The sequence below is a fragment of the Misgurnus anguillicaudatus genome, chromosome 2 (genome assembly GCF_027580225.2).
Source record: "Misgurnus anguillicaudatus chromosome 2, ASM2758022v2, whole genome shotgun sequence".
NCBI lineage: Eukaryota > Metazoa > Chordata > Actinopteri > Cypriniformes > Cobitidae > Misgurnus > Misgurnus anguillicaudatus.
The window spans coordinates 20387887-20414729 of record NC_073338.2 but is presented as its reverse complement, the minus strand read 5'-3'; the positions used below and the strand labels follow the sequence as shown (position 1 = coordinate 20414729).

Here is a 26843-nt window from a genome sequence, read left to right as displayed (position 1 = left end):
TTTTAAATTACTTCATTGTCATTTCAAAACAGACAAGCAGATGGGCAAACACAGAGGTGGAACCATAGCAACACGCCGATTTTTACAGAAGATGAACCGTTTTGCAAGCTTGGTACATGCGTGTTTTTCTACGCTGGATATAAGAGGGATTTATGAGTCCTCAGAATAAATAGCAATCTCATGAGAATCATTATCAAGAGCTTGTCCAGGGTTTCCCGCAGAAAATTTGTTAGTTAAGGTGGTAGTGGTGGGCGTGTCGGAGGGTGTGGCAATCAAAGGGGCGTATGCGTCAAGATGAAAATTAAAATATTTTAATAAAATAAATAAATAAAATATTTATTTTTAAAACACTCAAATAAAACTTAATTTTGAAGAAACTATGACAATAAATGAACACATACTAAGTTATTCATGAATTAAATGTTTTTACCTGTAACGTGAATAGCTGCATGTTGAAGTGAAACTAAAGGGTTAATAAACACAAACTAAAGCAGATGTTGTAGAACGTCTGGCGAACGATGATAGATAGCGCAAAAATGGTAAAAACTGATTATTTTCCACTATTAATTATATTATCTTAAAGGAGTGTAACTACTGTAGCATGTAAATAATGCACATAAATAAAGTGAGCAAGAGCGCTCAACAATTATATCTAATCAACAGGCACGTGAAACAACAACAAAATCACCAGCTAACCTACTTTTTTGTGGCGCGCGTCCTCGCTCGGCATTCTCCGAGATGCACTTGATGGCCTTTTGTGCAGCGAAATTTTTTTTTTTTTGTTGGACAACCTAGTTAAGGCGGTAAGGTTTCCAAGCTTAGGCGGCCCGCCTTAACTGAAATATGCTGCGGGAAACCCTTTTGTCGATCTGTAAGCTTTAGTGATTACCTGGGATTCAAATCTGCGACACAATCTACCTGCTGAGCTACAGGTATGCGATACATACTAAATATGTGCAGATCATAAGCATCTCTTAAAGGTGGTGTGTGTAAATGTTTGCTGCATATAGTGGTGAGATTACGAACTGCAACAGCTCACACCTCAGTTTCAAAACACATACCTGTATGGTAACCGCCACAGGACAAACATGTCATAGTTTCAGAAAAGTAGGGATGAAACATGCTCTGTTGAACAGTTTGTCCGTTTAGGGCTACTGCAGAAACCTGATGGCGACTTCCATGTAAGGAGACCCGCGGTGTATGTAGAAAAAAATGTCTCATACTAAAAACAATACAGTTCATTATTTAAGGTCTTTATACACTACTGATAATATAGTTATATTATGTATATTATATTGCATTTCTGTCAAGAGATTCTTCTAAAAATTACACAATGCACCTTTAAAAACAAAAGGAGCCATTTATTACAATTTTTAGTTTTAGTTTTTTAGTATTACAAAGTTTAAGCAGTTTCTGTTATAACGTACGGAAAGGACTTCAAAGGCTTTTGCTATGGCGATATCGAAATGCATCAATCTGTGTGGGTAATTTATGCATTCATTTTAGTTTTTCATGAGCGTCTGTTCTCTTTTCATCAGTGTTCACATGCAATCCCCACAGGGGCCCAGAACTTCTTGTCCTGTACCATCATCCTCATATAATATGCAGCATATGCTCCTATAACTATCCTCCCCATAAATGGAAATTCATGGCCAGGCTCACGTTGGCAACTGCCATGCAACGAATCATCTCTGATTCTAAGATAGTTACGCTACATTGGCGTTATTACATCAAGGCCTTCATTCTATGACTTCCTATCTTTGCTTTCTATCACCGTCTTTACTTGCAAATGACACAGACTATTTATCTGTTTCTCGTCTGCAAATACTTATTCTGAGGATGCTTGTTTATTTATTCAATTTGGCTGCGAAATACATTACGCTTTAATTTCCTATTTCTTGTTATCATGTAGTGTGCGTTTTCTTTGACAGATATTGCATGTGACACATGCACAATAATTAAACTGCTATTCAAAGAAATTCATATTAAGTAGACCTATAATTTGTTTTATAGCGTAACATAATTGAACACTAAATTTGGCATCGAGTAACTGCTGTTCATTTCATTACTGTGTTTTTTAAGTTATAAATTACATGACTCAAATCCCATGGACATGTTTTAGCATTTGAATGAGATTTCATACAACAGCTCATAAAAACACTACAAACTCAGTGGAGTGTTTTATTTCCACTTGTTGACCTAATGCGAAGTGCTCTTGGACAAATATCAATCAGACTGAGTTTGAGAACTGGAAGTTCTTTTTAAATAAATAAAGTCTCAAGCACATATCCCAACATGAGCCAGTCACTGGGGATCACCCTAATGTCTACCAGAAGCATGGTGGAGCATGAATACAGAAGCCATCAGTCAAACATATCTGCCATGATGTAAGAACCCTACTCAGTGGTTTTTGGGGTTATAACTTCTGGCTTAACCGTTTAAATTACCCTTTCGTAGAATCATATTTCAGTAGCCTTACAATCGCAGCGAACAGTAACTTAATATAAAAAGAAAACTGACTGAAGCTAAATGTGCTTTAAGAGTATGATTATCATACTGCAATGTTATACTTCATGTTTAGATATACTGTATATACATAAATGAAGAGTTTCGTGGCAAAACAAGAGAACCACCGTTTTTTTAATTGTTCAGAAATCTCATTTTTTGGTTGTGCATTCCAATTAATTTCAATGCAACTGCAGTTGGTTTGTTTTGATTTAAACCTTCATAACTTCAAAAATACAGCTAAGTAGCACCATAAAACAAAATAATAACATGATAACATAATAATAAACATGTTTTGACAAAAATGTTAAAAAATGGATTTATCTCGTTTTGCAACTAAACTCTTCAAATATTAAATCTGCTTTGTAATGCAGTGAATATCCCAATTAAATATTTTAGAGCTTTAAAATATCAAATTTATAAAAATGCTTATAACTATTGAGCATAGGTATAAAAACTATTATTTGGTACAGTGATGCTTTTGCAGTTATGTAGCAAGCTTATGCAAGCTTCATGGTTTTATTTGAGATAAACACTACCGGTCAAAAGTTGGAAACACATAAAATGTTTCCCATGATCTTACAACCCTTTTAATCTGAAGGTATGTTTGTGTTTGAAATAACTTTTTAGACAAAATATATATAACATATTCATTTCTTTCATAAGAAAACTACAATTTTATTTTTTTAACTACTGAAATGACTAAGACTGAATGAGTGACATTGAAGAAGAATACAGGCCAATAAAAGCCCCGAATAGATGTGAACTCCTTCAATATCGTTTAAAATGCATCTCAGGTTGAGATGACAGGAGTATGATTTTGCAAATTATAGGCAAAAGATCACTACACTGCAGATGACAAAATATAAATGCATTTTGATTTCTTCTTCCTCGCAGTGTTATTGCATATTTTGATAAGTTTATTGCTATTCTATAATTTGGAAGATAATATACATACAAAATGAATGTGTTTCCAAACTTTTGACCAGTATTGTATAATGTAGTAGCTTATGTAAGATGAATGAACATCAGGAGTGGAAGAACACAACTTGCCCAATAGTCAAAAGCTGACTTCTATGATTTTTCTCTCAGCAGATGTGCAAGGCAATGAAAGTGGCAAATCAACGGGGAAGCATATTTATAACGTGAGAACAAATGTTTCTTATATGACTGCCTATATAGAATTAAGGGAAATTACTAAGTGTGAAAAAATAATGAAAGTCCAAAAATAAAGCAATAAAATGTACTTGATGTGTAAGAATGTTGTATGGGTAATGTCAAGTGTATTGGTCTTTAAAGCAAAGGACCAGTCATTTTTTTAGATATAAACTTCTATGAGTTTGAGACCAGATTTTCACACTGGTGTGCGATCATTCACATGGGCATGGCCGGGTTTTGTTACAGTTACATATAACATGAGCAGGCTTGAAAGACCGATGTCGGAAAGATGGGAAATATTAATCACTTTGAGGGTTTGTCATGATCTCATCAGGGGTGGATTGTGAATACACCCCAGATCTGGGAGTTATGGCTTCTTGTTTTCTGTGTCTTGTTAAAGCACTGTTTACTATTCATGTCCTGGAAATTTCGGTAAAAATGTACAGAAATGGGAGGAGGTGGTTTGGTCTTACTGGCTCAGCAGTCCCTCTGGTGGGATTTACTGGTATTAGGATTATAAAATTTGCAGTGCTTAAAAATACATCAAAAAAGTCATGAAATTGTATTTTCTACTTCTAAATTAAAAAATCATTTTGATATTTTGTGGGGTTTAAATTCCAAAATGCCTAGGTGGTGTGAAAAATACTCAATTAAAAGAGTTTTAGAAATTTGACAAAAGAAATGTTAGCAATGCTAGTAGAATAATAATCATTCTTTTAAATGCAAGTTTTATTTGTCACATAGTTACAGTATATAAGTATACAACTAAGTAAAATGAAAATCTGGCCAACTCAACAGACTGTGCAAAAATAATTAAATACATTACTGCTTTTAAAGGTAAAAGAAATTTAAAAAAAAATGTTAAAAAAAACCTTATGAAAAATTATGTTTTTTTTTACTTTTTATGAGGAACAAAAGGACAAATGTTTGTCCAATATATATTCAGTGTGCATAAAAATATTAACTGAAAGGATACACAATGTAACCATTAAGGTTTAGTTTAATGTTCGTTACAGAATATTTTTAAAGTTGGATTTTTGTAATAAACCCAACTATAGTAACCACAATAACTACAAAAACTATATTTTAATGAACTAATGAACTAAGCATGTGTGTTTGATCAGGTCTCAGGTCATTATTTCAGAAATAAATTTGTAATTGACCCCATAAATGTTTTTGTAGATAAATATTCAAATACACAGGAAGTTGATTTTTTGTGCTTAAATAATCTTTTGATGCATACAATAAAAAAAATTATTTATTATAAAATATTATTATTTATAGATGGTTTGAACATCATACACAAACATATTTTGTGGCCAAAACTTAATTTTAATTCTATCAACCATTACACTGAGCCAACGTTACTGTGTAAAATTAATGTATACAATGTTACACTGTAAAAAATATTTTGCCGCTCTTAAATTTTAAGATGTTAAATCAACTTAAATTTCCAAGTCATGTCAACAGAGATGAGTTGTCACACTTATAAAATATAGTTGAAAAAAGTCAACTTAATTCTTAATTAAGTCAACTTAATTTTATAAGTTATAACAACTCACCTGTAGTTATAACAACTCATCTCTAGTCAAGATAAATAATAGTAAGTTGAAATGACTTGATAAATCCGAGTTGATTCAACAAAAAATTTTAAGGCAGCAAAGTATTTTTTACAGTTTAGGTATAGATCCTTGAATTTTTACCTGCCTGCCAAATCCACACACACTGTAAAAATGCAGCATGAAGTTAAATCAACTTGGTTTTGCAAGTCAATTGAACCTACTATTTAACTTATTTATTATTTTTCTTCACAAGATGAGTTGCTACAACTTATAAAATGAAGTTGACTTTTTTTAACTATATATAAGTTATAACAACTCATACTCATATTATAACAACTCATCTCTAGTCAAGATAAATAATAGTAAATTGAAATGACTTGTAAGTTAATTCAACAAAAAAATTTAAGGCAGCAAAGAAATTTTTACAGGGCATATAAAATTATTTATTAAAAATTATTATATAATTCTATATTATATACTCTAAATGTATAGTTTTATAGTTCCATTTAAAATATGTTAATAAACTAAAAAAGAATATATATTAAAAATTTGCATTATATTGGCTCTAATCTGTCAAAGACTGACAAAATAAATGAATGCGTAATGTTATTTATTTATTTATTTATTTTTCATTTTTATTGATATTTTTATAATTAATTTCATACTGGAACACAATACATAAATATTTATGTTCAAATGTTCTTTCTGTTTAATGTTATACTGTTCTTTTTTTCGAGCAATTTTCTGGCAAGCAACTGCAAGACTCAAATGCAAAAAAATTGCCCTAAACAAAACTTGCTTCCTAACGATTCGGAGCTTTAAATACAAGGACATAGACACAGATGAAGTTTTCCCCCAGGCCATCTCCCTCCTAAACAGTTAACTGCTCCACAAGTGCAATATCCTACAGTTTACTTCTACTCACATTGTGTACATCAGTGGTTCCCAACCTTTTTCACTTCAAGGCCCCCTAGTTGCCCACAAAAATATTTGAAGGCCCCCCCACTCACTCTTTTTTTCCAAATAAAATTAACTAGAGCTTAGAATGACTAGACAGATGTGTATTCCCCACTAAAATGGGCAAAACATATTAGAAGCTTCTTGATTTTTGCTTGTTTTAGCTTATTTTAATGTTTGTTTTGTCCAATTGTAATAATTTTAAGTCATCTTGAGGCCCCATTGGAAATCTGCTGAGGCACCCCATACATAATGATGCCATACATTTAATATTTTCTGCACATAACTCCACTTCTCCACACAATATGTCTCCACTCCCTTTGCATAGGTGTACATATCATCTGTAAATATGTAAACAATATACTAACCTATACAATGCCTCTTATCTTTTTAGTATTTTCCCATTTCTGTACATTTGTCTTTTATTTATTATTGTCTGGTCATTGCCTTGAATGTGTGTGCTAGAAGTTTCTATAAACAAAAAAATAATTGTGCGTGCAAGCACACTTGGCAATAAAGGTCTTCTGATTCTAATATTTATTAAAACTGTCATGCAAACAAGAGGTAAAAAATCTATTTCTTCCCTTTTATAGATCAGCTATAGAAGTTTAATAGTCAGGAGATCAAAAGTTCTATCAAACGATGAAATGGCACAATAGATAAAGATTTAGTTTGATCGTTTTCTTTTCATCTGAGTGAATACGTATCCACCTTTTAAACGCTTCTGGCACAATCTATGTTTGCTCATGCAGCTTTTTGCTACTTTGTGAAGCAGAAATTCTTTTGTGAATGCCACAGTCAAAAAAAAAAAGGAAAAGATTGTACTTACAAATCTACTTTCAGCCTAAGATGAAAACAGCCAGTCAAAAAGCAATTATATAAAAGAAACAAGAATAACAGCTAAACACATCAGGCAATGTAAGAAAATAGTTACAAAAATACTCACTCAACAACAAACTCTGACAGGAAACGTCCTCCATTCAGTCACACCCCTCACCTGTATGAGGTAAAACAGATAAATACATGCATGGTGTGCTGTGTTTAATCAAAATGTTTTACATTTCATTTGCATACATTCACAAAATCACAAATTCCCTTTTTAGCTTTGAAAGCATGTGAACAGCAATTTGTGATGAAAGTAAATAATAATTGACACAAACTATTTAAACAGCCCGTTGTTGCTTGGCAACAGTACTTTTAATTGCATAACTTCTGCAAGGGAAAATATAACAGTTCACCTCTGTGGAAGCACAAGCTAGAAATAAATTGTTATTTTTATTTATTTAAAGATATATAACATACAAGATTGATAGAAAAACAAACATTGTCTTGTGGTTTAAATGGTTCTTTTCATTACAAAATCTTAAATATTTATTAAACAAGTGTTCCTGATATTAAATACATTACAGAGAGAGTGACACGATTGTATGAGGGTTTGGAGTACTGAAAATAAACATGTTATTACTTTAAATTGATTTGTGGTTTGCCAGTGCAAGTCCTTAATACATACTTAAACTATTTCTATATATATTGCCAATTTGACTGACCACTGGTACATTTTGTATTAATTTAACGATTAGCTCGTATAAACATGTACGTTTTTATTATATCGATGACATAATTTAATGCTTATAACAGTAACTCAGTGTTGTAACCCGTTTTTTGTAAATTATTTTTTTAATAAACTTTGCTCAAGTTTACCAGCACGTGAAGTTTGTCTCAGCTTGATCCAATGTGGCGCCACAATGTATGACGACGTTCGTCTTTAATCGCTGATTGGTGAATAAAATTGTCAGTCATTTTCGCAAGTCTTTCGTATAGCCCCGCCTCCACAAGCACTGCGATTGGTCTAGACGAAGCACCACCTCCTTAAATAATCCAATAACTTCCGCTGACGATTTTTGAATGTAAGGCGGTTGCTTTTATTGCGATTTACGGCTCACAGCCAGGGGCAAAGTTTGGTAAAATATAACACACATTTCGTTTCTTTCAAAAGCTATTCTTATCAAACTACAGCTTGACATGGATCCTGCGTTTGCGAAACTTCTCATTGGACGTACTGTCAGTATATGTCGCAGTAATGGTAAGAAACATGTTTGCTAAGCTAATCTTTTACTATTGCCCGATGATAAAGTAACTTACAGGCTGTGTCAACAAATCAGTAAATATAACGTATGCCTGCTATATGCTTAAATGGGCAACAATTTAACATGTATTGGAAATCAATGTGTTAAGAAGCATGCAAATTCACACAAAAAAGCAAATCCATGAGAAAAGCCTATAACTATAAGTCTGTGTTTATAATGTTTATAACAACCTGACATGTATCCATGTTAACTTTTATATTGTTTATAGTTTTAATAGAAATAAACAGCCAACCACACTTGGTCACTTTTCTTGACCAGAATATATTGTAGTCACAACATCAGCACCCTATCTTACTTAGTTGGCAGCAGTTGTTTGGTCATTTGCATAAACTATATTTTTTATTAATTTTACTGTTTTCTATTAATAAAGGGAGAATACACAGTGCAACAGTGAAAACTGCCGATGTCACTAAATCCGCCGTGAATGTGGAATGGTTTGAAGGTGGAATGACCAAAGGAAAAGAGGTTTGAATGGACCATCTCACCCTTTATAACAGATCAGTGCTATGATGTTTTTGTTATTGTATGACCAGAACTGTACGTCCAGGTTAATATGTCGATTGTCCCCTAGGTTGAATTGAATGAACTTGAGCAACTCAATCCTGACCTCATACAACTTAGGCAACTTCAACCATGCAATCAAGAAGAGCCTGTATTTGGCCCAAATACGGCACCTGTGATGAAAATTACAAGAGTAAGTTATTTGTTATTCAAATATGCAACCCCAGCCTTTGAAAACCCACCTGATGGCATGTTTTTATGATTTAATGCTTAAAATCATCCTAGATATTGTTCTATGACAATACAACATTGGTGTCTTAAATATTGACTGAGTAAGATCATGTCAAAGATCGAAATAAATGTGAAATTTCTCCTAAAATTAGATTTTGACTTTACCTGTTCACAGACATGTTTGTGTCTGTCAATATTAGCTTTTGATGTCTATCATAACATCACATGATGTATACAAGACATAGGGGCATTACTGTGTTTTTCATGCATGTGTCTAGGATCACTCGTTTGCTCTTGTATGTATTTTTATTTTTTTAGTTATTGTAATGCATGCTGAAAAATGCGATTTTTCACATTAATATAATTAAACCACATATTAATGTTTATTATGTTTGTTTCAGAGTACCAGAGGATCAGAACTTCCTCTGAGGTCATCAAGAATACCTGCGGCATCAGAAGGTAAGTTAAATTCATCTGTATTCCCACTACTATCAGATAAATTCCCAGTAGGAATTTTTGGTGACGTACAGTGATCTCACAATGTGTCTTCCATTTTAAGTTGCTCAGGATAGTTCATCCGAAGAGTCAGGTTTGCATGAATTGCATGCTTTTGTTACATTCTGACACAATCACTCTCACTAATGGTTAAAGGATTATAACTGGTATCACAAGGCTTAATCGGGGTATCACTTTTCACTTCCACAAATTTCTCTCTTGATATTTATCCTCTTACAGCAGTCTTCCCAAAATTTACTTTCATTTATGGCTGAACTATCCCTTCAGTGGTCATGATAATGGAAAGCCCTTGCATAGATATGCACCTTTATCTGGCTAAGGATGAAAAATGCTTTAGATTAGTAATTTATCGGCTGTATTTATTGGCCAATTTTTATAAATTTAAAACCATCGACATGTGGGCTATAACAAGAAAAGGCTGATACAACAATTTGAAATTTTATGGTTAACTTTAGTAGGGAAATATCTATACTTATTATTAAAAGCGAAATATTTTTTGTTATTTTGTTGAAGAAATATGTTATGTTTATAATAAATGAGTTGATTCTGCTAAGACATTTTTATGTTATCATGTTGCACTGCTGAATGAAATTGATTTGCTGGTGAAGTGACAAACTAGCTAATAAACCACAATGCATGTTTTTGAACTTTGCTCATTTAAATTGCGGTCAAAATCTGTTTAAATCACAAAAATTAAAATTAACAAGCGACAAATATTTGTATTTGTATCGCCTTGTAGTTTGTATGTTAAGAACTGTATTGGCCAAAACAATGTTGGTTCATCCCTACTTCAGACTGCTTTAACCACATTAAGAATTAATGCAGAATCATAACTTGACCCATTTCAGCCACCAGAAGGATGACCACACGTCAGACATGTTCATTCCGTCACCCTGCCCTTCCACCTGCAACCCCAACAGTATCAGAGGACCGTCTCTCTCAAGATCTACCCCCATCTACAGTCCCCAAAACTTTAGGTTTCCCTTTAAACACATCTGTGACGTATTCAGAGATCAGTTATTAGATTGATTTTATGGCAATGCAACACAATGTTGTTGAATTTGCAGGCTACCAGAGGCGACTTCTTTCCAAACCAGCGTCTCCTCTGCTACCAGCGGCTGAGGCTATATGTGAGAGTGAGGCATCCAAATGTGCTCCCATGGCTCCACCAAGTATGTACTGTTTTGGATTTGGTCAAAAGTTGTGAATGCTTTTTTTCACATCATTTAAGAGGTGATAACAGGGCTTCAGACTAACTTTTTTCACTAGGAGCACAGTGGCCCCCAACTGAAAATTTTAGGGGGCAACCAGAAAATTTAGGGGCACACACTGTAAATCAACACGCTAACCAAATATTTACATGTCTAATTTCCACTGTATTACTAATAAATACTTTAAAAGCGGAGTCCACGATGTTTGAAAAACGCTTTGGAAAAGGAGACGAGCCGACTACCAAAACACGCTTATAGCCAATCAGCAGTAAGGAGCGTGTCTACTAACCGACAAACTTGCCGGGTTGCGTGTGTGTGGGGCGGGTCTATCAACAGAAGGTCCAGATTCTATTGGGGTAGGGACGTGTTTGTTTAGGTGATTTCAAATATCAACATTGGCTTTCAAACATCATGGACTCAAATTCAGTGTCACATCACAAAAAAGGTCAAATTAACTGGTCGCACATGTGCGACTGGATTTAAAATTCAGTGGCACACTCTCAAATTTTGGTGGCAGTTTGGAGCCCTGGATAATGTCATTTGCAATGCTTGCAGACATAATAATTAAACCAGTTTAATAAAAAAAAATGTTTTGCTTCATCATCAGCACATGTTTAGAGGTGACGTATTATCCATGCACTGCAGAATACAGTTACTGACCGACTCTGCAATTACAATATACACAATATATACTGTATACACATTAGACACATACTGGTTATAACATTAAGCAGGGGATGGCAGACAGAGTGTCATCACTAGTGAAGAGTATCAGTACAGGGTAACTCGCTGCCACAATACTATTGCATCGTTTGAGAAACAACCTAGCTAGTCGCGACTGTCTCATGTCACTGGATTTTTGAAACCCTGTGTACATTGTACGCATACATATGCACCAACAGGAGAAGCATTGTATTTTGTCGCAATGGGCATACGTCAAACATCTGCGTACACATACGAGTCAAATCAATTATTCTATCATGTGCGGCCGACCGTTTGTGTACATGAAAAAATCTGACTATTCACCAGAGAAGCTTACCTCCCAAAATGTGATGTGAAGTGTATCATTGCAGGGTTCACTGAATTCAATCCCTGGATTCGTTTCAGACACCAATACTAAGCTTTTTAATTATGTGGTTGTACTGGTTAATTATGTTGTGGCTTGTCATTACCGTCAAGTTTTACTACAACACATACAAGGATCCAGTACTTGTATGCTGTGTTCCAAGTCTTTTAAAGCCATAAAATAACACAGTGTGAGGAATGTCTAAATGGTCAATGGATAATAATTCAGTTTTCAATGTGTCATAAAGGTATCAGAAAAAGAAAATGCGTAATCGGTTTATTACATAGTCCCATCCTGTGCGGACTTTCTGCTATTCTTGATTGAACCACTACATATACACGTACATATAATCTTGTTGATGTGATCCATATGACCTCTCTCATATCTGTTCTTTTTTTTTTAGGCCGTCGTGTGTCTCAAATATCGGAGATGAACAAAGTGGCAAACAAACGGCTGTCAATTGCAAAACACCCTGAGCCACAAAAGAAATCAAAGGTAAGGCGATTGATCTAGATATCACGCGTGCTGGCCGTTCACACTTTTAACGATAACCATAATATTAACTATATTGGTGTCCACACCACTGGATAACTTAATTTGATTGTATCAATGCATTCTTTAGCCATGCATTCTGTTAATGCAATGTAAAATTGTTCGTTAAAACCTACATAGAAAGTATGTGACTTTATGCAAAAATCATCTAAAAACTGTTTTTACATGGCCATTTACAACCCTAGGATTTGTCCCTATAATGATATGTGCAGTTATTACCTTATTTGGAAGAGTCATGAATAATAATGTTGAGCTTTGCTCTGATTGGCTGTTTCACAGCAAAGCTCATGTCAGTAGCTCACATAGAGTAAACGGACCTTATGGGGCAGTTTCCCAGACAGGGATTAGACTAGTCCTAGACTAAAATAAATATAAGACTGTCCAAACTCACAACAACTTGCACCGACATATCTTAAAATACACCAGTGCCCTTTGTTTTGACTCAAAATGCCCACAAGTAATGTTTTTAGTAAGGCATGTTTGTTAAAACTAGTTTAATTAGGAAATATAACTAAGGCCTTGTCCTGGTTTAAGTTAATCGTTGTCTGGAAAACCACCCCTATATGTTTGAGCCGGTTTTTGACAAAGATAGAAATTGAGGAACAACCGATTGTTCTGAGATTGGACATGGATGTTTCTGAGTGTAAAGCATATTTGCGTTTTTTTTTATGGCGTAATAGCACTTTTGGGAGTACTTCGACTCGCCTGAAAAGTCCGCTCCCCTTCTCACTCTCATAATGGGAGAGGGAGGGTGTTAATGCGCCGAGTCCAAGTACTCCCAAAAGTGCTATTACGCCATAAAATATAGTTCCTCTTTTAAATCCGCTTAGAAAAGCGCTACGTTTTATTTTGTACCACCAAACTTGCTCGTATAACTACTCGTCTTAAATAGGAAAAACGTTGATGTGTTTGGTCACTTCTAACTTTATCTCTAAATGGTACAATTGAATGAATGGGGCTAAGCTAAATGCTATCAAAGCGTCGCAGCGCGCTCCACCGCTTACGTGCACGCACACAGATGATAGAGGGATGTATCAACAGTTCTTAGTTAAGGTAATAACATATTTTAATATTGAAAATGAGTAGACTATTCCTTTTAATGTTAAACTCTGATGATAATAGGCTTTATGCCCAGCTGCACTGCTTCCTGGGCTTCAGACAGCTGCTTGTTTCCTGTCTGCCATTGTTGGACGGGCTGATTAATCCAGGTGTGCCTGACCTCAGTAGTCACACAACAACAATAATCAGACACACCTGGATTAATCAGTTCGTCCAATAATGGCAGACAGGAAACAAGGAGCTGGCTGAAGTTCAGGAAGTAGTGCAGCTGCATGGGCATAAAGCCTATTACAATAACCATCACCAACTATTGTCATGAAAGCCTGCTATTGCAGATATGTCTGATGATTGTCGATACTATTGACTACCCGCACAACCCTAGTGTTAACTCAGCAGTCACATCACAACATAATTTTTAGCATTGTAACAACATTGTAATTAATTGAATGTTGAGCGTACTGAATCCCGACTGTAACCTCACAGTCTGTGTTATGTTGAGATTGGCCTCTTTTTCATGCATAAGGTTTACATAAGGAGTAGGAAACAATAGTGTTTGAGGCTCACGATATGTCTACCGTGTACATAACTTATTAATGATCGATGTCTAGGTAAATATAGTTTTACATTCTATGCTACCTTTTAACTAATACTGTAGATTTTATTTGTGTGGCTGTTCTAGTCCTAATTTTCTTTAAAAAAAATCCAGATAATTTACTCACCACCATGTCATTTAAAATGTTGTTGTCTTTCTTTGTTCAGTCGAGAAGAAATTATGTTTTTTTTTTTTGGGGAAAACATTCCAGGATTTTTCTCATTTTGATGGACCCCAACACTTAACAGTTTTGGTGCGGTTTGAAGTTGCAGTTTCAAAGACTCTAAACCAGGGGTGTCCAAAGTCGGCCAAGTAGCTAAAACTTCCCTCAACACACCTGCCTCAAAGTGTCTAGTCTGCCTATAAAGACCTTGATTAGCTGGATCAGGTGTGTTTGATTAGGGTTGGAATAAAACTCTGCAGAGACACCGGCCCTCCAGGACCAGGATTGGACACCCCTGCTCTAAAAGATCCCAAATAAGGCATAAGGGTTTGATCTAGCGAAACGATTGTCATTTTTGGCAAGAAAAATACAAAATATGCACTTTTAAACCAACAACTTCTCTTCTTCCTCCGGCTTTGTGACGAGCCAGCGCAACCTCACGTAATTGTGTAGTGACGTAGAAATGTCACGTTACATATATGAAATGCACATTTGCGGACCATTTTAAACAATAAACTGACACAAAGACATTAATTAGTATCATTCGACATAAAACAACGTCTGAACGGTCCTCTTTCTCCACACTTGTAAACACTGGGGAGTAGTTTCACATACCTCATCATCCGTGACCTCTTGACGTGATGACGCATTAAAACTGTTAAGTGTTGGGGTCCATTAAAATGAGAAAATCCTGGAATGTTTTCCTCAAAAAACATAATTTCTTCTCGACTGAACAAAGAAAAAGACATCAACATTTTGGGTGACATGGTGGTGAGTAAATTATCAGTTTTTTTATTTGGAAAATGTACTAATCCTTTAATTAACACTATTTTTATAGTTATCGTTATCATCCATAGTGTGAACGGCCCTTTACACTGTACTCCTTCGGCCTAAGTGTATTTTTATATCTAATGTATCATTGCTGTCTTGTTGCCAGTTTGGAGATGCATGTCGGCCTAACAAGCAGTTTTACCAGATGATTGAGGAATACAGAGAGAACCTGGTGAAAGTGCCCATGTCTTTGTCTGATCCGGTGAGTTAATGAGCATATATTTCTGGAAATGCTAAGAAATCTACAAAGGGGAATCCTATTCTAACCCAAGATGCATCTGTTAGGTGAAACCTCAAAGAATATGTGTCTGCGTTCGCAAACGCCCTCTGAATAAAAAAGGTAGGCACCTCGGTCGTTTCTTGATTGAATTGAATTGTTTCTTTGTGCATCTTGCTTCACTAAGTGTTTGTGTTCAGAGCTGGCCAAGAAAGAGATTGATGTGATCACCATCCCTGGTAATGGAGTCATGCTGTTACATGAACCCAAGCAGAAAGTGGACCTGACCAAGTACCTAGAGAATCAGACTTTTCATTTCGATTACTCATTCGATGATGACGCCACCAATGACTTGGTTTACAGGTAGCTGGGGTTCGCTGTATTCATTGGGCATTTTATTAACTTAAATCCAATTTTTTATTTAATGATTTTGAATGGGACTTTTAGGTTCACTGCTAAACCTCTGGTTAAGACTGTTTTTGAAGGTGGTATGGCAACATGCTTTGCATATGGTCAAACAGGCAGTGGAAAGACCCATGTAAGTAATTTTCTGTTATTTTCCTTCCTAAAAAAATAATAATAACTTTTTTTACGTAAGACAATTTGCTTGCAGACAATGGGTGGAGACTTTTCTGGAAAGAGTCAGAACAGCTCTAAAGGGATCTACGCCCTGGCAGGTAACTGTGACTATCAAAAGTACATTTTCATAGTGTGGCCTGTTGTGTGTTTACCCTTGTTTTGCTCATAAATATGTCTGCCTACCTCACAGCACAGGATGTGTTTGCCCTCCTGAGGCAAAAGCGATATGCCGATATGGACCTTTGCCCATATGTGACGTTTTTTGAGATCTACAACGGAAAGGTTTGCACGTTATGTTACACGTTTCCACAATACATGATGTTTTGTTTGGTCTTTTGTTTGTAGTTTAAGAGCAAATAAATCTTGAATCGTACCGTTTTTTTTTTTTGTCTATAAGCGCATTTTTTTTAAAACTTAGCTGGTGCTGCGTCTTATATTCAGGTGCGCCTTTTAAGTCAGTATGAATTAATTTAACATTTAAAAGGCAAAGACAACAATACCGTCTACAGATTAGAGTCCGCTATATGCTGCTTCTGTATTTATGTAATTCAATGGATTCAGTAAAGTGGAATGATGAGTATGCGGGTGATTCTCACGAAAACTTGGTTTTAAAAATGTCAAGCATGAAAATGTAAAAATTGCTTAAATTTACTTTTTTTCCCACCAGACATTGAAAAACAAAGTCTGGAGTAAATGGGAACATTAATTTAAAAACTTTTACTTATCATTTAACACTCTTTGTAACATAATTTAAAAAATTAGTCCTTAAAAAATCTCATTACCGCAACAGTCAGAAAACATCAACACTGACATATTTTCAAAATGACATGACAAACCTGAAAGAACATAATTTGGAGATTCTGCACATGCAATTAAAATCAAAGTATTATGCTTCTATTAATTAAATTAACATTTAATAAGCATCTGTTGCGGTAATGATAATCAAAATGTCGTGTAAGCATTCTGACAAGACAATATTTCAAATGAACTGTAAAAAAATGATCTTACCTGGTAGCCATCTTAAAGTAACTGGTCCATGTGCTTGGTCACTCAAAATCAAACTTTATTAAAATTCTGTATGTGTGCTTAAACTGTTCTCAAAAAGTGTTGCGGAGGATGAGAACATCAGGCATGGACACATCATTTTCCTAATTTTTCTTCATTATTATTATACATGAATATTCAGTAAATATTTTTTCTGTCATCTAAAGTAGTCTAGCAAAACATCCATTTATTTTTTTTCTTCATATTTTTGTGTTAATTTGATTAAATTACAACATAACGCATGTTCAAACACAGCCGGACACATTGCGGTAATGAGAATTTCAGCAGAAAATGAGATAAAATTTCCAAGTGCAAGGTAGAACACAGTACTGTGTTAATTCTGATGCTTTTTAATGTTACTATATTACACATTTTAAAGCTAAAATCATTAGTGCCGTGGTGTTTCAATGGTTTCGTGAGAATCACCCATGCGACCTTCACGCTAGTTGGCTTGTTTGGTTAATTTACCCTATTCAACCATCCAGGTATGTTCTGTATGCTATTGGGTATCGTGTAAATAACTGTTTATGTTACTTTAACACATGTACGGACACCTATTCAGCTTGCTGTTCTGTGCTATTGTTAGTTGAATAACTTGCCTTTCCAGATTAAATGCAGTTTTTCGGCTTAGATTTTGTGAAATAATTTTCTAAATAAACTCTACGTATAGTCCACTGTGACTTATGTTATTTTGTCTTAATGACGCATTTTTGAATGATGCGGCTTTTACTCCGGTGCGGCTTATAGTCCGGAAAATACGGTAAGACCCACTTCATGGTTGATTTAAACAATTGTGGTATTTGGTTTTGCGCGTTTTGATAGTGGTTGTATGTGTCAAGTACTTGCTCGGGCATGATGGTAAAATGTTTTTGTGTACTGTGCAGGTGTTCGATTTGCTGAATAAAAAAGCAAAGCTACGTGTTCTGGAGGATGATAAACAGCAGGTCAATGTCGTTGGCCTGCAGGAAGTGCCAGTGTTGTCTGTTGATGATGTCATTAAGATGATCGAGCGGGGAAGTGCATGCAGGTAGGCAAAGAAATGTGTTAATCTTACTTTTAGGGAAATGTCTTTGTGCGATAAGGTATTGCATTCTGTGCTTTATAGGACTGCACGATATTGAAGAAAATGTGATTCGCTGTAATATGCAATAAGATTATTCTTTAGGTTTTAAATATGATCAAATTAATTTGAAAACTGCAAACTGCATAACAAACCTGTTTTACTACAAACAAAGCATAAATCTGTCTGTTTAACTGTACATAACTTTGAAGTATTTAAATAATTTTGTTATTGCAGACAATTGCAACATGCACATTTGTGGTGGTTATCATAACCAAAAATCATATCTGACTACAGTGACTAGTTTTTGTAACTCTTTTCCAGAACGTCTGGCCAGACGTTTGCCAACACCAGCTCTTCGCGGTCACATGCGGTGTTGCAGGTAATCCTGAGGCGGCGGAATATCCTTCATGGGAAGTTTTCTCTGGTGGACCTTGCCGGAAATGAGCGTGGTACTGATGTCAGCAACAACGACCGGCACACCATAGTGGAGACCGCAGAGATCAACCGCAGCCTACTGGCTTTGAAGGTGATTTACTGCAAAGCCTGCCTACTGCAGACTGTTTGTGCAGCATCCATATATTCATTTAATACAAACTTTTCACAACATTGTAGATATAGGAAAGTTTTTGAGTTGGAAAGTATAGTTTTGATATTAAAAAACTATACTGTTTTTGGTTTAAACACTTTGTGTAAGTGTTCTTGTCTGAGAGGGGATGCTTAGTCCTTATTTACTGCATCAATATATTGCTTGTGCCTACAGCCATTCACTGTTCTTGGAAACTCATACAACTGGCAACTTGAATACAGTGGATTGTAGTTTTTTGTTAGTCTCACAAGATTGTTAACATTTACAAATAGTATACATCTTTCTAGTAAGCATTACCTAATGTTATTGTGCCAGAGTAGAAATTTTACCCGCTTTCTCCACTTTTGCAAATTTTAGTTACTTGCCTTTATGTTGCTTACTATATTTTTTTATTGACAATTTTTTAAAAGAATTGTAATTTCACAATTTTTCTCAGTCTTCAATCTTTGATTTTTTTTATGTAATCTTACCATATACTTTGTCCTTTTTAAGTATACTGTAAGCACTTACAGTTTGCTCCACCAAACTGAGCCAGACTTACCGTGGGTTCACGCCAGCCGCGTTTGAGGCGTCACAATCGCGTCTAGTTTGCCGCTTGAACATTTTGAGTTTACTCGCTTCATTCACGCGTGAAATTCTAGTCATCGAGACTTCTGCGACTCCGCTCGCTTTCTGTAATCACGTCACTACTGGAGCAAGCTCCTGATTGGTTAACGCCGTGCATTAGTTAAAATTTTTCAACCTCAAATTAAGCGGATCCTCAGCTACCGCACTGCACTGCCTCATTCGCGCCACAGGACCTCCAGATGCGTGTCAACGCGTCTTCACGTTGACTTAACATTGAAACCAATCGCGCTTGACGCCTCTACCACGGCTGGTCTGAACGCAGCATTATGCTACGTACACATCAAACGCGGGGCATCACGTTACTCGCTCTTGATTACTCTCGGGACTTAACTTCATCATGTGAATTTTTTGCTCAAGTTGAATATTTTCAACTTGGGTGAAGACGCGTTTTAGGGCGAATAGCCGGCCATATCGCGTCATTTTCATCGCCCCACGCGAGGACGCGTCTGATCCCGTCTTTGCGATGACTTTGTATGTAATCTATTCGTGCAAATCGTTGAACTCGCATCTGGTGTGAACCCAAAGTTAAACTTTATGAAATCTCATGTTTTATCCCTGTTATCTTTTGATGAGATTTGTGCACATGTTCTCATATCTTTACTTTGTTCATTTCCTGACTCATCAGGAATGTATCCGGTCTCTGGGTCAGAACAGTGAACACATCCCATTTAGGATGAGCAAACTCACCCAGGTGCTTCGGGACTCCTTCATTGGAGAAAACTCCAGGACCTGTATGGTATGAGTGGCTATTAGATTGTGCCGATTGGTATTTTATTTGTTTACTCTTTATGAAAGGGGAACTACAGCCAAATAGCAAAATTACTCAGAGGAAAATCACATTATTAAATAAATGTTTTTCTAATGTGTACACTAAACACAATTATTCCCCCCCCCAGAATTTTTTGAATAAAATATATCCAGTATATTCCGATTGATGATATAAAAAATATTTTTAGCACACTAAGGTCCTGTCCCAAATGGTGCACTTCATGTGGACTTTCAGTCTCATGGCCTTAAATTCCACGTGCTACCTTAAGGTACATTCACATTATAAGCAACTTTGTCGCTGTGTGCCGCTAGGCTCTTTCAAAAGAGGCATTTCTATATCTTGTTGTCATAAATGAGTACCGTCCACTCCAGTAACTGACGAGAGACGGATGACGAGAACTCCCCTGCTTCGTTCTCATTGGCAGTCGCTCCCGAATGTTGCTCATAATTTTTCATAAAGTTAAACATTTGTCAACTTTGTCGCGCGACTGGACACACCCATCCAGCCGTCAACGGTCACTGTCACCGGATGCCACCAAGCTTCCATTGAAATCAATGAGATCGTGTCGCTCTGCTACTGCTAGTCTGAATACAGCATTAGTCTATGGCCCTATCCCAAATGGCACACTCCGGACTTGTGGACTTCCTCTGAGTCCACACTTTGATGACATCATGTAGTGCAGATCATGTAGTGTAGTAGGGACCCTTGACGCGAGTCCATGAGGGCGCACCGGAGTTGTATTTCGGGACAGACTCGAGTGTCACTCCGGAAATATGAAAAGAAGTTGTCCATCAGTGGGAACTCCTCCCCTCCGTCATCTGACTGGTCTGATTGCTCTTTCGCAAGAACTTCTGGGTTGGTAAAGTGCGTGAAGCCTGCAGCAGTGCAGACTTTGCCGAAGACCGCATCAAGGGTGCAAAGGGGGGCGCTGATGAACACACTTTGGAGCATAAAATGACAGATTGGTGATGAGGAACCAACATTTGAAGGTGCTAGAGAAATTCTGTAAAATTATTTAAGATCACTTGACATTTCTTCAACCTCATTAGACTTTACAAGAGAAGACTCACATCTGTTATCCTTGCAAATGGAGAGCGCACAGAGGATTAAATTAAAGGGGCCCATAATTGTGGCCACGACTATTTGAGAGAAAAAAATTGTTGTTATTATTTTTCCCACTTTCAAAATTTTTTTTGTCAATGCAACATTGGATTTCTTAAAAAAAAATGTAAAGCTCAAAAAGAGAAACCGATTTATTTCCACAGCTTTGTTTGCTCAAATTTCCAAGGGTGCCAATATTTCTGTCCGCAACTGTGCATATGTCCATCATCTTTCAAACAAACACGAACAATTTCAGACTTTAAACGCCAAAAAGTACACCCCTTCACAGAAGTAATCTACACGGCTCCAAGGGGGTTAATAAAGGTCTTCTGCGGGTAATCATTGCAATTTTATTTTAAAGAAAAATATACATATTTTAAACTTAATAAACCACAATGACATCTTGGAATCACGCGATTCACGAAATGTACCTATGGCAACCAACGCTAAAACTTTCTTGTAAATTATGAAAAGTAAATCATGGGATAATTTTGATATTTGGCTGGTGTATCCCTTAAACCTCTGTACCTTTTATTGTCTTGTAACATTAATTCCTTTGTGCTTTATTTTTCAGATTGCAATGATCTCACCGGGAATGGGCTCTTGTGAATACACTTTGAACACACTACGTTATGCAAACAGGTACAAATGCACTTAATCATTCAATTCTAAAATACGTTTTGTTTAGATTTTGAGATTTCATGAAACTGCAGATGCAGGAGGAAACATGCAGATCCTTTTGCTTCCTGCAGAGTTTGCTTTTGGTTAACTGAGGAGGCCCTCTGGTGGTTTGGTTAGGTGTTACAGTCAGATTTCTGTGCTTCTGATAGGGTGAAAGAACTTAATGGAGTGTCCAAGGTACCATCAGTGGGGAATGGTTCAAACCTGGAGCTTTCTGGAGAGGAGGAAGACTCTTCAGAGGACGTGAGTGAATAATCAATATCCAAGTGGTTCAAAGTTACAACTGTTAAACTAAATACCTGTAAAATAAAACACTCCTATTATAATTAAATATATGGCCTGATCATAGTTTGGCATTAAAATATGCCATATGAGTGTGTTTCATTTAATATGTCTAATCCAGTGTTTGAAATGAGTCTATCTCAGGATAGCTAGAACTTCATATTTACAGAAACCTGGTTTAAAATTGACTTGTTTCAGGAGTCCGTTCTTCCTGCATTTGAGGCCGTTTCTCAGGTGGCTGATCTGGAGGAGAGGTTTTATGAGGAGCTGAAGGTCTGTAACTTTCTGAAAAAAATATATGTATTTTGGATCTTTCATGTACACACCTGGGGTGCGTCTCAATCAGCTCCCTTGTTCAGTAGTAGGGGATCTGGTATGGTAGTCTGACATTTTAAGGGCTGTCTTAATCGCAAAGTCCTTTCAGTGCCTGGAACATTCGTTCCCTAACAATTTCCATAATGCAATGCAAAAGCCAGGGAGCATCAATGCCCCATGTTCCCTTACCAGAAATTACGTTACCTTTTCTGAAACCCTCCAACCAAAATGTATATATATATTTATATATTCAGCTCTGCATTCGATTAGTAAAGATTGTGTTTATTAAAAAAAAGCCAAAACAAATTGAATCTCATGTTTGACCATCAGATATGGATTCATCAGAGGCCATGGCAAATCAATTGAGTGGCCAAGATGAACTGTGCTCAGCGGTGTAAACGAAAACAGACCACCCCGTTGGTCGTGCCTGGAACTCGCATCTCCGAATTAGTGGCCACTCCTATGATTTGCCATTGCCTCTGATGTATCTGTATCTGATGGTCAAAAATTGATTCAATTTGTTTTGGCTATATAACCAACAGTCTTTTGTGTCATTTATCTCTTCTTTTAAGTATTCATATTAAAGGTGCAGTGTGTAATTTTTAGAAGGATCTCTTGACAGGAATGCAAAATAATATACAAAACTGTATTATCAGGGGTGTATAAAGACCTTTCATAAAGAACTGTTACGTGTTTATTACCTTAGAACAAGACCTTTTTATCTATATATACTGAGGGGTCCACTTACATGGAAGTCGCCATTTTGTGCCGCCATTTTTCTACAGAAGCCCTTAACGGACATTTTTTTACTAAGTTGTCTCCGATGACATGCTTGTCCAGTGGCGGCTACCGTAGCTTCTCTATGTGTTTCAAAAGTGAGGGGTGAGCAGTGGACTAAAGCCGAAAGTATACTAGGGACGTCCGCGTATGCGCGCCGTCCGCATGACGTCATTTTCGTCATCAAGTCCGCGTGCAGCCCAAAATTTGAGACCGCGCGGACAGTGCGCGTACAGTCCGCGTACGACAGCGCATGCGCGTGAACATATTTAGACAGGGCACTCCACTATAAACAATTATACAAAGGAAATAGACACCATTTGCACACACACTATCGTTTTTCTTCTTTAACTTTTACTTCTTCCATGAACAGAAAGCCCTGGATCATGTTTGTTTGATTCCTGTTCTTTGTTGTCTTGTTGTTTGTTCTAAACTGTGTTTGCAATGGTGGATCAGTTACTTTTCTTCACCTATCCTAATGTTTTAATGTACTGTAAATGTCGGCAAATCAGTGCTGCCCTGACTAATAATTTGAATAAGAAATCATTTGTATTGCGTATAGTGTCGAACGTGGCCATCCGCGTGTAGCCGCGGGGACTATACTCGGAAAGCTGCGCGCGAGCCGGACGCGCGCGAGCCGGACGCGGAAAGAAAGTATACCCGGGCCTTAAGCCTAAGTTGCAATTCACAACCTCACCACTAGATGCCGCTAAAATTTACACAATGTGTAAACCTTTAAGTCTTGTATTGGTTGTTATTGTTTTGGCAGAGGTAAAAGTTAAATTCCTTAACATAGAAAAATTATTTAGTATATAAATATATATTTAGTTGAAAAGCTGTACTACAGCACTATCTATTATACTGCACTTTGTTTTGTTTCATGTACAGGGTTCCCACGCGTCCTTGAAATCCTTGAAAGTTTGTGAATCTGGGGGGGAAATTCAAGGCCTTGGGAAGTTTTGGAAAATATACATACATAGATACAGGTCATTGAAAGAGCTTGAATCTATTTTATGTATTTTACGTTTTCTGAAAAAAATCCATATTATTTCCTGTGTAGTGTTTGGATAATATCATAAAAATTCTAGACTTTTAGCACACGTGGTAAACTGTTTGCTTTAAATGCTTATATCTTCTGTATGCAAATGTTGGTTCATACCAAATGCTTTTTTGCATAATTGTCTTTGACAAATGAAAACGTCTCAGGTTACGTATATGTAACTGCTGTTCCCTGAGAAGGGAACGAGACGCTGCGTCTCTTTTGGCATATTTCCTGCGTCCCTGTAACGCTGTCTTTGGCAATATTTCAGATAGCAATATACTTTCTGGCTCCCGCGTTACCCTGTTTTTGTCGTTAAGCCTCACGATTGGTTGAATTTGATATACACATTTAGACACACTTACCCCTGGAGGAGTCCCCAAACTGTCACCGCAGTAACGCAGCGCGAGTTCCCTCGAAAGGGAACTGTAACAATGTATCTTAAAACTTAACACGATGTAACCTTGCTCTCACTTGAAATGTGTCCCCACATTTAGTCCTTGAATTTGAGGGTATTGGACCTGGAAAGTCCTTTAAAGCAGTGTTTCCCAACCACTGTGCCGTGGCACACTAGTGTGCCGTGACACCTTGTTTGGTGTGCTGTCGAAAAATTAAAAATCACAACTCCGTATGTCAATGTCATCAATTCCAGCCAGGATATAATCTTTGTGTTCATCAAAACAAGTTTACTTGCATTGAATGTGAGTTCTACATTTAATATAGTAAAATATTCCAGTTAAACAAGTCATTTAAGCATTGCAATAGAGGTTTGTGCATTTCTTTTAATGCTTTTTGGTATAGTGGTGTGCCGTATGATTTTTTTTTACTTATTAAAACTGTGCCGTGACGGAAAAAAGGTTGGGGAACACTGCTTTAAAGGTCCTTGAGTTTGAAGTTAACTGAGGTGTGGGAACCATGCATATAGTACAGACAAGAACAAAGTGTTTTTCATACTGTACTTTAACCAGTGCTTTAAAAATGTCATCAAGTGTATAGTGTGACTGTGTCCTTACTAGTACCAGAGCCCGTGTACATGATATACTGATTCACTACTTAGGGGAACTGACGCACTGTTGTTCTGTGTGGGAGTTTTGTTTTAAGACTTGTTATAATTCAAAGTAATTACAGACTTCCACCTATGTTAAACTTTGATAATTTTTTTTGAAAGAATATTTTGCCTTTTGTAATGCATTCAAAGACCTTTTGTTTGTTATCCATTATTAACTGTTTATTTCCAGGCATGCAACGAGATTGCCTCGTCTATGGAATGTCCCTCATTTGACATTGTAGCGAATTTACCACAGATTGATTCATTCGTGAGGAAAATGCAAGGTAATTCATTTCATTCAGACGTGTACATGGGTACATGTATTGTCTTGTTTCCTGAAAATGTCTTTTTAATTTAATTTTATTTAAAGTTCACTTTGCACAAAGCTCATAATCAATTAAGGGGCTAATCACACCAAAAGCACTTTAAACGCTTGGAAACGCAAGGCGCGACACACTGCCTTTAAAAAAAAAAAAAAAAAAGCAGTGCGACCCGGCTTTTTATATTGCTAAGCAACCACCGAGTCAGCTGTCTTGTCAATCAAATATTGAAGCGTGAGCACTCTTTTGCTGTTAACTGTCATATTAACAGAAACTTTAAAAAGAGGACGCTTGCTCTGACCTTGTTTGAGGGTGAGACGTGTACAAACACGCAGGAGAGAGTGAGCGAGTGGAGTCCGGTTCTTCAAAGCAACTGTAAACTTCCCTAACCACAACGTAAGGCCCCCCTCTCCCCTCATTCGATTGGACAATGGAAAGACGCGAATGATGTCCGGCGCTTCTCCCTAAGTCTGTACCACACCTAGTAACTCATTACAGCATTCTTTTTCCATTAGTCGATGTATGAATCATATGATTGGTACAAACAGTTCATCTGCTGATCTAGACCATATTGTCTCAAGCCGTATCCCGCTGGGAAAAAATTGCAATATATTACCAAAACTCAATATACTGGCCAGCCATACTATGCGCATGTATAAGTAAACTTACTTGCATTTAAACACTGCATGTGTTTTGAATGTGTGAATGTGTTTTGTACCATTTTCAAATAAATTATGCATGTTCACAGCAATGCAAAGAATTGTGGGCTGCGTATCAATGCAGGATTGACCTTCTCTGTCCTCTAAGTTCCTTAAAGGTTGTATTTGTATAGCGATGGCTGCTTTTTTAAATGAGTCAGTCTCTATGACGTAAGCACCCAACACTTGTCCTCGGGAGTGCGCAGCCTTTTAAATGAGATTCAACTAGAGGTTACATTAAACCGCCACCCCTGAGGTTATGTAATAACTTGGTTGGGCTTCAATGCATAATAAATTGTCAAACTTGTATGATTTGAAAAGGCAATGAAAATGGCCTGCTATTTCCTGCTGAGCACTAAAATTGTGTTTTTTCTTTTGTAGAGTCATACCAGGCTTTAAGATCAGCAATTGAAGCAGAACAAAGAGTCAGGATGTCCCCCAAATAAATACAGTATAAGGATGAGCGGTGTAAAAACAACAACAACTAATAAATATATTAATGTTATTTCAATTTGACATTTTAATACTCTTATCTGTCTTGTAGCTAGTGTCATATTTGTGTGTGTTCGTTTTAAGTTTCTAATTGTCTATTAAATAAAGGTTCCCTTGTTTTGAATCTTGTAAATCACATTTTAAATTGTGTCTT

At 36.4% G+C, this 26843-nt stretch overlaps 1 protein-coding gene across 2 annotated transcripts; it reads left to right on the top strand.

Moving 5' to 3' along the window:
• The first annotated feature begins 8070 nt into the window (after positions 1-8070).
• On the top strand, positions 8071-26822 carry kif2c (kinesin family member 2C). Of its 2 annotated transcripts, XM_055201793.2 has the most exons (22): positions 8071-8265; positions 8700-8794; positions 8901-9023; positions 9463-9520; positions 9621-9650; positions 10426-10554; positions 10645-10749; positions 12258-12349; positions 15158-15253; positions 15337-15391; positions 15469-15631; positions 15716-15806; positions 15882-15945; positions 16038-16129; positions 17776-17918; positions 18276-18480; positions 19793-19903; positions 21612-21679; positions 21868-21961; positions 22199-22273; positions 25370-25463; positions 26579-26822. In XM_055201793.2, the coding sequence occupies exons 1-22, from the start codon at positions 8205-8207 to the stop codon at positions 26641-26643; spliced, it is 2109 nt and encodes a 702-aa protein (XP_055057768.1). In that variant the 5' UTR covers positions 8071-8204; the 3' UTR covers positions 26644-26822. The 2 variants fall into 2 exon arrangements, with proteins under 2 accessions (XP_055057768.1, XP_055057769.1); XM_055201794.2 differs by lacking the exon at positions 9621-9650.
• Positions 26823-26843: the final 21 nt, after the last annotated feature.

What these genes read in the sequence shown, in the direction of transcription:
- kif2c (XM_055201793.2), top strand. Translation starts at nt 8,205, where the DNA reads ATGGATCCTGCGTTTGCGAAACTTCTCATTGGACGTACTGTCAGTATA. An exon ending in GAGCGGGGAAGTGCATGCAG is followed by an intron (nt 17,919 to 18,275) that starts GTAGGCAAAGAA and finishes ACTCTTTTCCAG; the next exon opens with AACGTCTGGCCAGACGTTTG. An exon ending in GGTTTTATGAGGAGCTGAAG is followed by an intron (nt 22,274 to 25,369) that starts GTCTGTAACTTT and finishes GTTTATTTCCAG; the next exon opens with GCATGCAACGAGATTGCCTC.